This window comes from Hyperolius riggenbachi, chromosome 5, assembly GCF_040937935.1.
Source record: "Hyperolius riggenbachi isolate aHypRig1 chromosome 5, aHypRig1.pri, whole genome shotgun sequence".
NCBI classification, from domain to species: Eukaryota; Metazoa; Chordata; class Amphibia; order Anura; family Hyperoliidae; genus Hyperolius; species Hyperolius riggenbachi.
In genome coordinates, this window is record NC_090650.1 from 396,332,822 (window position 1) to 396,346,420 (window position 13,599).

Below are 13,599 nucleotides of genomic sequence, written 5' to 3' on the forward strand. Positions count from 1 at the left end.
AATGACATCACTGAAGTGTACTCCACCGCTCTCCCCTCTGTTCACGTTGCTGCTGATCTGAGGTCTGTGTGTGAGCGATGCAGAGGCAGCGGCAGCCATACAAGTCACAGACAGGGCTGCACTAGCAGCATGGGACCCCCCTGCTGTGGTTGAGGCCCCAAGCACCCGCTTAGTACGCCTGGGCCAAGCATCGCCCCCGCACCTATGTTCTCCAATGTTCACCTGCAGAGCACCTTTGTAACATATGTCCTTTGTGAAACAGGAGAGTAGACTTGTGCCCCCTCCAGCACTGTACATGTAACAAACATGAGGCTTGATTCACCAAGACAAATAACATGCCTTATCTGAGTTAACACACCTTATCAGAGATAACACACATTATCAAAGTTAGCACGCCTTATCAGAGTTAACAAGCCTTATCAGAGTAGCATAGCGAGCGCTACAAACTTATGCCTGCTAATTGGCAATGACGAGAGCTCCACTCGTCCTGCCCTGAGCCCCTGTGGGTTTGTAGCACTCACTATGCTACTCTGATAAGGTGCATTACATTTGATAAGGCATGTTATCTCTGATAAGGCGTGTTAACTCAGATAAGGCATGCTATTTGTCTTAGTGAATCAAGTCCATAGTATAATATTGAGCGGCAGCATCTGCTTTCCACAGAGATGTGAGCAGGAATAGAAAACTGCTATTCAACTACCATCAATCAACATCTGCAAGGAGTTTGTATGTTCTCCCTTTGTCTACATGGGTTTCCTCCAGGCACTCTGGTTTTCTCACATACCCCACAAAAACATACAGATAAGTTAATTGGCTGCCCCCTAAAAATTGGCCCTAGACTACGAAACATACACTGCACGATACATACATAGACTAAGAAAGGTTAGATAAACTGGGTTTATTTGGTCTAGAGAAAAGACGCCTTAGAGGGGATCTAATTAATGTATAAATACATCAGAGGGCAATATAAAAGCTTGGCGGATGAGCTTTTTGTCCCTAGGCTTTTGAAAAGGACTAGAGGACATGATCTGCGCATGGAGGAAAAACGTTTTAGCCATTTATTTAGGAAAGGGTTCTTTACAGTAATAGTGATTAAGATGTGGAATGCATTGCCACAGGAAGTAGTTATGGCAAATTCTATATCTGCATTTAAAGGGGGCTTAGATGATTTCCTTGCCTTGAAAGACATCCATGGCTACAATTACTAGGTAATGCCTAATGATGTTGATCCAGGGATTTTATCTGATTGCCTTCTGGAGTTGGGAAGAAATATTTGTCCTTTTTGGGGCTAATTGGAAAATGCCTTGTAAGGGTTTTTTCGCCTTCCTCTGGACCAACAGGGATATGTGAGGGAGCAGGCTGGTGTTGTACTTATTTTCTGGTTGAACTCGATGGACGTATGTCTTTTTTCAACCCAAATAACTATGTAACATATGACTATGGTAGGGATTAGATCCTCTGAGGGACAGATAAGTGACAACATACTCTGTACAGCGCTGCGAAAGATGTTGGCGCTATATAAATACTAAATAATAATAAAATAAAAGTGGCCATAGATGAACTGGTTTGGTCCAATATGATCAGTTTTGTTTTGTCAAGAAAGTAATTGGTTAAGAAGCAAATAGCACCTGATGATCACAATCAGATGTTCACATTTCTACAGCTGAGCTCTGCCAGCTTTTCCATATAAAATGATGCAGCTGTTCAACTGATAGACCTGCCATCTAATGAATAGAAATTTCCTACCGTTCCTAATTGTAATTCCGATCAATAAACTGTTTAAAATTAGTCAGGTGATAATCGATTGGACGGGTACAAGTAAAATAGTTGCTGGCATATTCAATCAAATCCCAGTGGTGTAACTATAACTCATGGGTCCCCCCAGCAAAACATTGATCCCCCCCCCCCCCCAAGTTTGAATCCCTTCCCTTGGTGACCTGGGGCTGGGAGCCCATCTCTAAAGGGTCAAAAAACAGGTGTGGTCATCATTATTGTCACACCCAAAACACCTGATCTGGAAGATAGTCCCCTGAGAGAAAGGAGAAAGGTAAGGTCGTAAGTAAGGGGCCCCAACAGCGCTGTAGCAGGGGCTGCTCCCCTATAGTTATGCCCCTGTCCAGGCCTGGATTTACATCCCAGGAGCCTATAGGCATGGATGTCCTGGCACCCTAAACTTCACCCTCCATGAATCTACAAACCCCCACTGTACCGCACCACAAGTGTGCTGGGTGGCCCAGCTGTCACATCTTCCTTACTTCCCTTGCCCGTCATAGGTAGCTACAGGTGCCCCTTAGCATTAGGTAGCCAGAAGTACCCTCAGTATTAAGTAGCTAGTGGTGTCTCGACTGAAGGAAGATCTGGTCAGTGGAAGGCCGAGAGCCAGGTGACGAAACTCTTATTTACGCTCTGCTCGGGACTCTGCATAGGGAAGGAGGGAGGCGCTAGAGGGAGGGGAGTGAGCCGCCCCTCCATCATCTGGCACCTGTAGGCACATGCCTACAGTGCCTTATGGTGAATCCGGCCTTGCCCCTGTCAGTCAGCCAAACCTAAAAACTTCTCTCTGTGCTGCTCTACATGTTCATATTCCAATCCATCTGACATCTATTTGATGTGAATACTAGCTATTACCCAGGTGATTGCTACACCCTGAATATAAGGTACTGCGGGTGGTCCGCTGCTCCTCTCACCCAGCCCCTTCCCGGAGCAGAGGCAGTAGAGTGTTGTACTGTGTTAGCCATCAGTAAAAGCAAGATCACATCCTGATACAAAACATCTTGCTTCCCAGAGCAGACACACTGACCTTTCATTTGAGAGACTGACAGTGGTGTGATTGTCCTTTGCACATCCCTCTAACATTGAATGACTCTTCCTGGCTTGTCTGCTTTCAACGCTAAACCGATGAGGATCCTTGTGTGTGTGCAATGTTACACCGCGGAGGTCTGATGGGAAGATGCGGGCAGTACGCGGCGATTGGTTGGACCACACAAGAATTTACTTTTCATTTACATCTTTTTAAAAGTAATTCGAATGTGCCGCTGTATTTAGGAATAACTTTTTTGGGAGGGATTCGCCGCCAGTGTTTTGCCGCACATAATGTGGATTTAAGCCACTTGCGTCTGATCCGGTATTAGTCATGGAGAGAATCCAAAGACATAACAACAAAAGTTGTTTAGTTGATAACTTTAAAGAGAATCTGTATTGTTAAAATCGCACAAAAGTAAACATACCAGTGCGTTAGGGGACATCTCCTATTACCCTCTGTCACAATTTCGCCGCTCCTCGCCGCATTAAAAGTGGTTAAAAACAGTTTTAAAAGTGTGTTTATAAACAAACAAAATGGCCACCAAAACAGGAAGTAGGTTGATGTACAGTATGCCAACACATAGAAAATACATTCATACACAAGCAGGCTGTATACAGCCTTCCTTTTGAATCTCAAGAGATCATTTGTGTGTTTCTTTCCCCCTGCAGCTATCTTCCACTGAAGTGTCAGGCTGTTTCTTCCTGCAGAGTGCAGACAGCTCTGCCTGTATGTAATTCCTCAGTATGTGAAAGCCCAGCCAGATCAGAGGAGGATTTATCCAGCTTGTAAAAGATAAGAGAGAAGAGAGAAGCTGCCCTAATGTAAATAATATACAGGCAGTGTGCAGAGAGGGGCCTGGAGGGGGGAGATGCATCACAGAACCACAACACTGAAGAACTTGGCAGCCTTCCAGACATAGGCTGACAAGTCTGACAAGAGAGAGATAAGTTGATTTATTACAGAGATGGTGATAGTAGAACGTGCTGCAGTAAGCAAGAACACATTAGAATAGCTTTTGGAACTTGTAGGATGATAAAAAACAGGAAGCAATTTTTGTTACGGAGTCTCTTTAATGACTAAGTAACTGTACAAGATTCCTTTGCATGCTTTCAAAACTTAAAGGGCCTCTGTTGTGAAAATCTTAACATTTAAAATACATGTAAACATACTGTATACAAATAAGAAGAATGTGTCTTCCGGAGTACAATGAGCCATACATTACTTTTCTCCTATTTTGCTGTCACTTACAGTAAGTAGTAGAAATCTGACATTACCGACAGATTTTGGACTAGCCAATCTTCTTATGGGAGGTTCTCAGTGTTTTCTTTATTTTTAAAAGCACTTAGTGAATGGCAGTTGCTCCGTCCAACTGCCAAAAAAGTATACAGCGAGCAGGAAGGCTGGCCGGCATCTTTGTATAAATCATTTTCAGGGAATGTCTTTATATAGAATAAAGGCCATGCTGAGAATCCTCCATGAAGAGATGGACTAACCCAAAACCTGTCGGTAATGTCAGATTTCTACCACCTACTGCAAGTGACAGCAACATAGGAGAGAAGTAATGTAGGGCTCATTTTACTCTGGAAGAAATAAACTTCTTATTTGTACGTGTTTTAAATTTTAAGATTTTCGTGACAGTTCCTCTTTAACTATTTGACATTCCTGGACGTGAAACTCACGTCCAGGAAGCCATGTGCGCTCCTGCGCGTCCACGCGGCCGATCGCGCGCGTGCACGCGCGCTCCCGGCCGGCGGTTTGTTAGCCAGTGAATCAGTGAATCGGGCAACGGTGCCCGATCACTGATTCCTCTCCCCCGCAGAAAAAGCGACAGCTTCTCTCGGAAGCTACGCTTTTTCTGCTTCCTATGTCGCTCTAAGCGTACGTGGTACGCTTAGAGTGACGTCACTGTAAACAACTCATCTGGCTGCCATCTTGTGGCCAAAAAGTAAACTACATCTAAATGTTAAATAAAAATAAAAATACACATATTTACAAAAAAAAATACAATTTCAATCCCACCCTCCCAAAAATACCCACATAAAATGTTTAATTAAAAAAAACAAAAAAACATTACAATAAATAAAAAAAAAAAAAAACACAAATATTTACCTAAGGGTCTAAACTTTTTAAATATCTATGTAAAGATGAAATATTTCCTTTTTTTTTATTATAAGCTTGTAAATAGTGATGAATGCAAAACGGAAAAAATGCACTTTTATTTCCAAATAAAATATTGTCGCCATACATTGTGATAGGGACATAATTTAAATGGTGTAATAACCGGGACAAATGGGCATATACAATACGTGGGTTTTAATTATGGAGGCATGTATTATTTTAAAACTATAATTGCCGAAAAGTGAGAAATAATGATTTGTTTCCGTTTTTTTCTTATTCTTCCTTTTAAAATGCATTTACAGTAAAGTGGCTCTTAGTAAAATGTACCCCCCAAAGAAAGCCTAATTGGTGGCGGAAAAAACAAGATATAGATCAGTTCATTGTGATAAGTAGTAATAAAGTTATAGGCTAATGAATGGGAGGTGAACATTGTTCGGATGCATGAAGCGAAAAACGACTGAATGCGAACTGGTTAAGTTTCTTCTTCAGGCATATTCAGAACATGGTTCAGAACCATGGATCTGCATAGTCCTGAACCTGCATGGTTCTGATCCAGTTCTGAAACTTGCCTGAAGAAGAAACTTAAAGTTTTGAAAGCTTGCAAAGAAATCTTGTACAGTTAGTCACTAAAGGTATCACCCAAACAACTTTTGTTGTTATGTCTTTGGTTTTTTTTGTACAGTAGCCAATTATGCAGGTGTTGTGCGGGAAAATAGTGCAGGTTGTATTCTTTTTTTACGCACTGCAGAATCACACATGCCTCCTAAAAGCACAGCGGCTCCATAGACAATTATTGCATGCGTTTTCCCAATGTGGCAAATTGCTGCAGAATTTTGCAGGTGTGATCATAGTACAGCAAAGTCCTCAATATCTGGCAGAGGTGGGGATTGCCTGATGCCGAATAGGTGTGCTTGCCGGTTCTTTGAGCAACTGGACGAAAATAGCACAAACCACCTCTCCCACCCCCATGCAGCGGAAGCATCTTACCGATCCTCCGGGCACCGTCATCTACACTTTAGCAGCTTTCCTTCATCCTCTGTGCATGACGCCCAGTGTGACATGTGACCCGCAGCAGGTCAGGTGACACGCCAGGAGCCGTGCATGGACGCCAGAAAGCCGCTGAGAGCTGCAGGAAGTGTAGAAGACGAAGCCCGGCGGATTGGTAAGTTGCTTCTGCTGCGCCCAAAACTCTGCAAATGGCAAAAATACTGTCCCGGTTATCCCACAGGTATGCCGGTTAGTTGTGACTTCCAGTTTCCTGAGTTCCGAGTAACTGGGACTTTGCTGTTTAGTGATTTCACTAAAATACACAGGGCTACTTTTCTGGCTCACGCTCAGAAAAATCAATAATATTGATCCCAGTTCCCCAATGATGCCCACTTTCAAAGTGGATAATGCAATCAGACAATCTATAAACCGACCATCAGCTGATTACCTCTTTCTAAATATGGCCATTGTAACTTTTAGTAGTGTGATTTCTGCAGAAATAATCACTTTTCTGGTGATCTGGTGTCATCACCATCTAGGCTCGGTTCACACTGACCTAAAAAGAGTTCCGTAATCAATAGGGTCCATTCACATCAGGCCGCTTGAAACCGATGTGTCCGGCTTGTTATGCCAAATATAGGGAGTTTGCGATAATTTGGAATGACAGATGCGACACGCTGACTGAGCGGTAATGGAATGGTACAGAGGTGTAGTGGATAGCACTCTTGCCTTGCAGTGCTGGGTCACCAGTTTGTGTGGGTTTTCTCCAGGCACCCTGGTTTCTTCCCACATCCCAAAAACATACAGACTGGATAATTGGCTTCCTCTCAAAATTGGTCCAAGACTACGATGCACATATGACTGTGGTAGGGATAAGACTGTAAGCTCCTGAGGGACAGTAAGTGACAAGACAATATACTCTGTACAGCGCTGCGGAAGATGCCGGCACTATATAAATACTAAATAACAGTAGCTCACAGATGAAAAAGTGATGCCCAAATGAAAACTGATCCGTTTTATGGATCAGTTTTTACCCGGATTAGTTGTTGATCCGTGCAGTGTGAACCGAGCCTAAGCCCTGTAGTACTTAAAGATTCATTGCAATAATAGATAGAACTACCGTACTTTTATATAATATCCCAGGCCTCTCCCTTAATACAATACCACTGTTCATTATGTGTAATTCCCTAATAAAAGCATGTTGATGACATCATGCCACACTGCCTCATTATTCTTACACAAACTGATGGTGCACACATTGTAACTGATAGTGGTATTGCTACAAAATGATTGCTCAACATACAGTTTTCACCAAAGCTGCGTACACACATGAGATAAAAGTCAATCGGAAACGAATGATCAATGATCAAGCTGCCGATAATCCTTATAAAATAGTTTGCAAAAGACCTCCAAAGATAGCGATTATTATTTTATCATTATTATTAATTAGTATTTATATAGCACCAACATCTTCTGCGGCTCTGTACAGAGTATATGGTCTTGTCACCTAACTGTCCCTCAGAGGGTCTCACAATCTAATCCCTTCCATAGTCATATGTCTATGTATGTATCGTGTACTGTATGTATCATAGTCTAGGGCCAATTTAGGGGAAAGCCAATTAACTTATCTGTATATTTTTGGGATATGAGAGGAACCCGGAGTGCCCGGAGGAAACCCACGCAGACACAAGGAGAATATGCAAACTCCATGCAGATAGTGCCCTGGCTGGGATTTACACCGGGGACCCAGGGCTGCAAGGCAAGAGTGATAGCCACAGTGATGAAAGATATTTGCCTTTCAATCTTTCAAATCCATCTTGGCAGATACGGTCTGCCGATGATCGTTCGTTAAACAAGATGTGTATAAGATTGCCAGATATTTATTCACTGATGTGTGAACAGCAGCACATGCGTGACAAAGAAGGAAGTAAATAGCCTACAAAAGTATTTCTTGGGTCTTTTGTATGAACTGATCGTTTGCATGTGTAAAGCATCATTAGGGTGCCTACACACATCCAATTTTGGTTGGCCAAGTCTACCACTTCCATTTACAGGTAGTCCCCTACTTACTAAGAAGTTTCAGCTGCCAGTGTGGAATATTTCAGAACTGCAGTATCCAATAATTTTGCTGACAATAATAACACCAACAATAATGACACCGACAATAATAAAATCATTATCAAGTTGATTATAGCTTAATAATTCACAGAAATGGGCAAATCAGTTTCTCTAGTAATTAGAGCCCCAATTTGAACAATAGGAACATTTTGCACAGCTTACATTGAATAAGTCAATTAAATGGATAATGTATGTGCACTACATACTCAATCAGTATAGAGAGGTACACTTTGCCTAGGAACACACACACACCTACATACACACACACACACTCACACCAACCTACATACACACTCACACACCAAACACACACACACACACACACACACACACACACACACACACACACACCAACCTACACACACCAACCTACACACACACACACACACACACACACACACACACACACCAACCTACATACACACTCACACACCAAACACACACACACACAGATACACACACACACACACACCAACCTACATACACACACACACTCACACACCAAACACACACACACACACACACACAAACACACACACACCTACCTACATACATACACACACACACCGACCACACACACCACACACACACACCACACACACACACACACACTCACACACAGATACACACACACACACACACTCACACACCAAACATACACACAGATACACACACCTACCTACATATACACACACACACACACACACACACACACACACACACACACACACACACCACACACACACACACACACACACACACACACACACACACACACACCACACACACACACCACACACACACCCCACACACCATACACCACACACACACACCACACACACATACACACACAGACACACACACACACACACACACACACACAGACAGACAGACAGACAGACACACACACACACCACACACACACACACCACACACACACCCCACACACCATACACCACACACACACACCACACACACATACACACACAGGCACAGACAGACAGACAGACAGACAGACACACACACACACACGCTACATTATGCAGATCACCCCAGCATGGACAGGTATATACCTGGTGAGGGTCCTCATTGTTCCTTGTAGATGAGTAGAGCAATATGAGAGCCACACGCTGAGGTCCCTGGATATACAGGCGACTGGCCACCCTTCCTGACATCCATCCAGCCAATAGCATGTCACCCAAAATTCACTGAAAGCATCTGTCTGGCTGCACAACCCTCCCCTCCGCAGCCACACCTTCACTATCCAGGACTTAACCCTTCACACTGCCAAACTGTCAGGCAATAATAGGGGAATTGGCTCAAGGATATCTACACTCCTTTTAAATTAGATTGTGAGCTCCTCTGAGGAACAGTCAAGGTGGCCATACATCACTCAATGTATGGCCAGACCGTCCATTAGATTGATCCCTCTCTGATTGAATCTGATCAGAGAGGAATCCATAGCCTGGCCACACACTGCACAGCGATTTCCAATAGATTTCAGCATTAAATCAAATGTAAATCACCTTACCCAGCGATCCCTAAGTGTAAAGTGTTCACGCACCTCATCCCCCCCATTGCTAAGTGTTAAAATCTCACCCCTCCGCAGGCACAACCTCTGTCGGCTGTCTGATAAAACCCTTGTGACCAAGATTTTTCCACCATTCCTGATCAACCCATTCGACTGATTTCACCCATAAATCTAATCTTGATCAGGCCGCATTTAAAGCAATGTATGGGCAACTTTAGGGACTCAACTATGAACTCTGCAAAGCACTACGGAAGATAAATACACAAGCATAATATTAAATAACATATAGAGCACAGCCTATATAGAGTCTGTATGTTTTCCCTGTGTTTGAATGGGTTTCCTCCAAGAATTCTGGTTTCCTCCAAGAATTCTGGTTTTCTCCCACTTCTCAAAAAATCCTGATGAGTTTCTTGCCTTCTCCCCGAAAGTAGACTATGACAGGGACATCACAATGTGAGCTCCTCTGAGGCAGCCCCAATTCTAGGGGTGGGCGAGGTGGGTGTCCGTCCAGGGCGCAGTGAGAGAGAGGGGGTGAAGAGATGGATGGGGAGATGTGGCCACACTGAGACTCAGCCACGCAGAGGGGGGCCCCGACTACACCATCCCTCCCCCCCCCCTTCCCGTACTCCCCACTCCACTGCTACGTTATAGCCAGTGGGAAGCCTCCGAGTCCTAGGAACAACTGACCCCCTTCCAGACTTCATGCGATGATCACTTGCCCCTGGGCTCCTCTGTCTGCAGCGCCACTTTATTCTCACTACTTCCTGATTAGTGAGTGATTGAGGACATGGGCTAGTCCAAAACCTGTCGGTTCTGTCAGATTTGAACTGCTTACTTTTTTGCTGTAATGGTCCTTTAACATTACATACATTATAATATTCCTCCTTTTCTTCAGTGTGCATCGGACCCCTTTTTCTGTAAGCAGCGGCCCTCACCATGATGGCTGCACCATCAGAAGCCGTTTGGTTTGGCATACCTTCCTCAGACGCAATGGGTGCTATGTGCCAAGCTTTATTGGTGCAGGGTGCATGGTTTGGCTGCCTACAGAGCCGGGACAAGGTTCTCCAGCACCCAAGGCTGAGACACCAAAGTGCGCCCCTCCATCCATGCCACCCCAGCTGTCACACACTGATTGCTATTAGACTAAGAGGCGGCACAGGGCCCACAACCTCCCCAACACCTTAATATATAGTTATCTGGCTTGCAGTCACTGCCATGTATCCCCTTTTCTTATTTCTTTCTGCTTCAAACACAATTAGGAATGACAGCTGAATGAATTCTGCGCCCCCTCCTACACTGCGCCCTGAGGCTGGAGCCTCTCCAGCCTATGCCTCGGCCCGGCCCTGGCTGCCTAATAACAGTTTTAACATAGGGCACCAACAAGAGCAGAACCCAATCACTGAGGGTTAGGAGCTGACATCAGAAGGGTTAGCGTTAAAGATAAGAGGGTACAGAGAAGTCAGCATTAGCTGTTAGGGTCAGAAGGTTAGGGTTAGTCATCAGTTCACATTAGTGCAGAAACAAGTTTATGTTGGGGAGAAAAGGTAGGGCTATGCATCAGAAAGTAGTTCATGTTGGTTGAAATTATATAAATGCTGCTGGACTGCGCTCTCCACTTCCTAGAAAATGACAAAAAACTTCACATAGCGTAACTCTGCAAGGCCCAATCACGTGAGTGCGCATTCAGTGCGCGGGAGGCATACAAATGTTTAGCAATATTACACTATTGTGTTTTTATGTTTTTATGTGGAGGAAGTTTTAACATTAAAGAAAAAGGTGAAGAACAGTATCAAGTGCCTGTGGATAATACTTTAAACGCTAGACCCACCTGTTGTCTGAGGTGGCTACTAGTTGGAGAGCGCAATCTTGGAAAGAGCGTGTGATCACGTGTGGAGCACTTTTTCACTGAAACACGGGTGTAGTGTGTAAAAGTTGGGCCTTGCAGAGTTACGCTATGTGAAGTTTTTTGTCATTTTCTAGGAAGTGGAGAGCGCAGTCCAGCAGCATTTATATAATTTTAACTGGAAAAGTGTGACAGCGATTCCAGTGGTGTATTGTAAGGATTTTTTTATTGTGGTGGACATTGAGTTTGTGACAGCGCAGCCTATTTGTTGACTATTTTATGTTGGTTGAAAGGGGAAGTTAAGGATAGTTAAGGGTGGTCATCAGGAAGGAGGTAGCATGAGGGGGAGGTTAGGGTTAGTCACCAGGAAGAATGTAATCTTGGGGAGAAGGTTAAAGGATACCCGAAGTGACATGTGACATGATGAGATAATGGCTTCTGAGAGCAAGAAAGAGATAAAAAGGGGAATTTCAGTGAGGGTCACACTGTGGTCACTTCCTGTCTGAGTCAGGACTTAGTCAGCCACTTACATACCAAATATTTAACTGTTTCAGGCAGAGAAAGAAAAAAAAGGGACACAGCATAGTTGTTTGTGTGCCAGGCACTGTGTAGAGATGTACAGAGGCGCCAGTAGGATAAAAAATCACTAAAAACGTTTAAAACATTCGGGATGCGGTGGTGGACCAGCCAACCCAAAAACAAACCAAAGTACTTTGATTAAAGTTTTGGACAATTTATTCACATACTCCTAAGACAAGTTGCAACGCGTTTCGCAGGTAAAATCTCGCTTCCTCAGGCAATAAATAACAGGAGTAACACACAGCACGGAGTCAAATCTACGCTTGGCACCTCAGAGGTGCCAATACCATGGTCAGTCCAGCAGAGGTAAGTATTCCAGTCAGCACGCCCCTTTTGGAATTGTCATGATTTATTAAAGACCCATCAAAGTTCCAATTTTTTGAGACTGCTCACAAATACCTTTCTCAAGGAGCTCAGTTGCTAAATGCTGAGGTCCATTAGAGTTAGGTACCTTGTACTCAGTGTTATTTTGGACGAGCATTGGTCATTCACTGTATGTAGCAGAGTTGTTAGAGTACCCCACCCGAATTGACCCCTTGCTGATTTATTTTAATTGGTTTTTATTGTTATGATATCCTTAATAAAATATTATATATTTATCATGGAGTTGGTTATGTATTGATTCATTGTGTCATGGACGCTTTTTCTTGTGTATGAATATATTTTGTTGTCCATAGATATGGATATGTTTGGTTATTTTCTTTGTACTCTGGTTTGTGGTGTTTTTGTCCATTAGGGTTAGCACATTTGCCTTTGCGATGGGCATGGTCCAAGAATGACCTGTGCTATCCTGACGCATCACAAAACACTAACATCAGAGTATTCTAAACTGATTTACCGATACGCTTCTTATCAGAAGGTGGTGCCTCTTCCTCTATGTACAGTAGCAGCCCCTCCTTCTATGTTCAGTAGCAGCCCCTGAACCATGTGCCCTTCATGTGCAGCTGCCTGTGACCAATAGCTGTCCTGTTCTTATCTGTACAGAAGCCCACTTTACTATCTACAGGTTAGCTTCCCTCTTCTGTGTGCAGCACTCCATTGTGGATAATTCTGGCATTGTACTATTTGGCCTTTGAGGAGATATTGCCCTGACTGCACATAGCTGGCATTGGTGGGTGTCCAGCAACCAGTGTTCAGTGGTAAATGAGTCCACACACAGCAATGTTCAGTAAAACATTCGACACAGCAGTTAAAAACCCCCACATCATTAATAGTAACCAATAACATGTTCAGGTGATCAAGAGACACTCAATAATAAACCATCAGTTAACACTAATGCCCACTTTTACAGACAGGTGATGCTGCAGTATCTATGAAAACACAATCTCATGACAAGGCCGCAAAGGCCATGGCCTAAGGCACCAGGAAGCAAGTGGAGGGCTGTGGGCTGGAACACTCATGCAGTAAAGCTTCTAAACGTGAATTGCAGCAGTCGGGGGCAGCAAACATGGGCAGCTTATTGTCTGTGAACTGAGCTGTCACTCATCCTCACCGTCGGCCGCTCTTTGAGTCCAACTCCGCCCTCCTCCCAGCTCCAACCTATCAGAGCAGAAAGCATCAATTTTGGCCATAAATGGAATAAAAATTATAACCATTCCGATTATTTCAGATGTAATTGAT

At 43.8% G+C, this 13,599-nt stretch overlaps 1 protein-coding gene across 3 annotated transcripts in view; it reads right to left on the reverse strand.

Annotated features, from left to right (window-relative positions):
- LOC137517851 (uncharacterized) overlaps positions 1 to 13,599 on the reverse strand; it is a 74,095-nt gene that overhangs the window by 27,800 nt on the left and 32,696 nt on the right. Inside the window, exon 1 of one of the 3 annotated variants that reach the window (XM_068234915.1) lies at positions 9,100 to 9,170. The exons of the other annotated variants lie outside the window; for them this stretch is intronic. Within the exon in view, the coding sequence (XP_068091016.1) occupies positions 9,100 to 9,116 (17 nt within the window). The 5' untranslated portion in view covers positions 9,117 to 9,170. Of the gene's footprint in view, positions 1 to 9,099; positions 9,171 to 13,599 lie in introns of those variants that run through there. 3 annotated transcript variants of the gene reach the window in all.